This window comes from Acyrthosiphon pisum, unplaced genomic scaffold, assembly GCF_005508785.2.
Source record: "Acyrthosiphon pisum isolate AL4f unplaced genomic scaffold, pea_aphid_22Mar2018_4r6ur Scaffold_21965;HRSCAF=25446, whole genome shotgun sequence".
In the NCBI taxonomy this organism is placed as follows: domain Eukaryota; kingdom Metazoa; phylum Arthropoda; class Insecta; order Hemiptera; family Aphididae; genus Acyrthosiphon; species Acyrthosiphon pisum.
In genome coordinates this window covers 11,271-14,648 of record NW_021771487.1, presented here as the reverse complement: position 1 = coordinate 14,648, position 3,378 = coordinate 11,271, and the positions used below count along the sequence as shown (strand labels likewise).

General features: G+C 24.6%; 1 protein-coding gene across 1 annotated transcript in view; it reads right to left on the bottom strand.

Moving 5' to 3' along the window:
- Nucleotides 1–1,923: 1,923 nt before the first annotated feature.
- LOC107883798 overlaps nt 1,924–3,378 on the bottom strand; it is a 2,283-nt gene continuing 828 nt past the window's right edge. The window contains exons 2-5 of the mRNA XM_029492628.1: nt 3,092–3,328; nt 2,714–2,970; nt 2,441–2,603; nt 1,924–2,174 (exon numbers count right to left, since the gene is read on the bottom strand). Of these exons, the coding sequence (XP_029348488.1) occupies nt 2,041–2,174; nt 2,441–2,603; nt 2,714–2,970; nt 3,092–3,328 (791 nt within the window). The 3' untranslated portion in view covers nt 1,924–2,040. The remainder of the gene's footprint in view (nt 2,175–2,440; nt 2,604–2,713; nt 2,971–3,091; nt 3,329–3,378) is intronic.

Below are 3,378 nucleotides of genomic sequence, written 5' to 3'. Positions count from 1 at the left end.
CACTGACATCGCAAGGGGAAAAGTTGTGGATGATCGATTTTAAATCTCCCTGTACCGATAAAAACTTGGATAGAAAGACCCCCACAAACTGATTGCTCAAGGGCAAAAGTCGTGGACAAACGATTTTAAATCTCCCTGTAAATATTAAAACTTGGATAGAAAGACCCCACAAAACTGATTGCTCAAGGGCAAAAGTCGTGGACAAACGATTTTAAATCTCCCTGTAAATATTAAAACTTGGATAGAACACACTAATACTACCTACTAACTACATCAAAAATTTACAAAAAATCAAATTTAAATACAAATTCTGGTATAAATTTGTCTGAAGAATCTGCTGATGATGAACTATTTAACAACGAAGGGTCCATTAAAATGTCTACATGTACGTCTTCTGTACGTGAAGTAGAATATTATGATCCAGTTTGGTCAGATATTAAACCAGGAATTTTCTTATTAGTAAAATTTGTTGGAGGACGTAAACAAACTGTTTTCAAGTATGTCTGTTGTGTGTGTGATGTTAACCAGGATGATGATGAAATCATAGTACAGGGTTTTAAAAAATCTGATGTACTAGGTACACAGTTTTTGTTCAAAGAAAATGATAAATCAACAATAAATTATGACATGATTTGTGCTATACTTCCTAATCCTGAAATTGTTGATAAAACAAGAAAACTGGTCTATCAATTTCCAGGTTATGTCACAGTTATTGAAAAATGATAATTATTATATTTTATACTTAATTCATGTTATTCTTATACCTTTATGGTACCTAGTTAACTTGTTTTTATATAAAATATATTTGTATAAACAGTTGATTTACAACAAAATGTACTTACCTAACACAGTTCTTTTTTTTATTTTTTTATTCTTTTATTTGAATATTATATAAAGTACATAAATTAATTAATAATTTGTTGACAAAAAGTAAATAATTTATTTTCAGTGTTTTTACTATTTTTTTTTTAAATATTTTTATTTTGTTTTTATTCATTATTATATAAATGGTTGTAATAGGTACCTACATATTATTATATTTAAATAATTTACCTACTTAAGTAAAATTCAAGATGAACATGAAGATTCATAATATAGTTGAATGATATTTATTTAATTATTAAACAATAGGAATTATTTTGATTTTAATTATATTCTAGTTGTATTTCATAAAAAAATATCTATTTGCTTCATTTTTGTTGGTATTTTTTTTTCTGAGCTAACTAATATACGTTTATGCAATCAACCGGCATTCACCGAATAAAAATGTACATTTAATAATTAGTTATCCTAACTAACTCATTGTGTAAACTGTTGATAATAAAATGGATGCAATAAATATTTACCTAATTTAATAAAAATGAATCCTCTAATTAATCAAAGATATTAAACAGTGATCAATAAATTAAAAATTAAAAATTATAGGTAAGGTACCTACTATCAATATTTATTGTATTATAATAATGCCTAGATACTTAGATACTGACTAAAATATTAACAATCCTCCATAACATGAATATGTTAAACTAGTATATTGTGCTAGGTACCTACACAGCAAAAAAAAGTTGTAACAACATTACCATAAATTGTATTTAAAAATGTTAACATTATCTTAAGGTTAACTAGAAATGAATTTTGATTTAAGCAATATTATCAGAACATTACTGCATAGTTTTTTGGCCACCAAATCAATGTTACTATAATAATAATAGTAAATATTACAACAATATGTTTTTACTATCAGAATGTTACTGTAACATTATTGTAATAATTAAATATGTTTAATGTAAGATTATGACAACATAATAGTAAAAATATTATTTTGAAATAAAATTATGACAACATTATTATAATAGGTAATTTTTGTTTATTTTCAAATAAGATTATAACACAATTTTAATATTAGAACAATGTTTAACTAGTTAAAAAACCAAAAAATTAAAGGTTAAAAAATAAAAATAAATATATTTATCGACTTTTGAACAATATCTAGAGTATTAAGAGAACTATTATGAATTATAGTAAAGACAATGTTAATAATTAGTTGTTTTTATTTGAATCCTTCAGTATTTTTTTCTTAATTCTGAAATGAGCATGTGCCAACCAGGTACCTATTTCATGATCGATGTCTTTTTCAGGCGTCATTTCATACTTAACGTGAGTACGTAGTATATCTGAAACAATAAGTAACAGAATAAATTGTTATTATAATTATTTTATTTTTAAAGGATCCACAGTCGATTAGGCCTTAGCCTACAACTCATAATAAGTGTAATTGTAACCATGACCAATAACACAGGAAATTGGATTTTATTGATAAAATTATACCAAACATTTTGGGAAAAGGTTCTTCGCAAAAATTTTTAAATATTAAAAAGAAAAAAATTACAAGTATTTTAAATTTGCAATAGTTAATAGGTATCTTTTACTTACCAGTTACCAATAACAATACGGTATGATTCCAATGAAGCAAAACGCCTTTTCTTTTTAAATCCATAAGTTGAATACTGCTGTAGAATATTATCATGAAACATTCTTGACATGATACGCCTAACTGAATCTCCCAAACTTTTAGTTGTAACTAGTAGACATAACTTACGAATCTAAAAATATAATAAAATATACTATAAAAATACATATGTTTCATTAAAAAATCATACAAATGAATTAGATTAATGGCACAATATAATTACATTAAAAAGGACAATCTTACCAGTACACGCCTAAAATCATTTTCATTGGTTTTAATCTTTGATTCAAATTCTTCAAGAGCAACATCCGTTTCAATTGGGAAGATTTCATTTATATCAAAATTGTTTATATCATTATTAAAGGATGAATTTATAAGTGTTTTATTTGCATTTCCCATTAATACTTCAATGTTTGTTGCCATTATTTGTTGAGTAGATGCCATATTATTAACTTCAAACCTGAGGTGTGTCAATACAGATAATACATGTTTTTGAAAATCTAAAATCAAATGAAAATTTTTTTTTTTTACTGATTTCTCCAGGTATGACATTCAAATTGTAATATTATAAAAGGTAATAATTACAATATGCATAAATAATTTTAAATAATATGGTTATACCTGCAGTAGACATCAAACCATCTAAATTATTATTTTTGACAGTATTTTCAAATCTTTTTAATTGATTATTTGTTCCTATTAAATGTAAAAAATAAAAGTAATTATTATAACATCGAGTAGAAAAAGTAGAATGTAATTTATTACCTTGACCCAAACTGAAATCAGAAGAAAACTCTAAATTAGTAATTTTATAAGAAGGTGATATATCCATATTTTGTTGCAACTTAATTGGTGAACCTATAAAGATCAATGAACAAATAATTTCAAAAATTTGATAAATAGTTTTA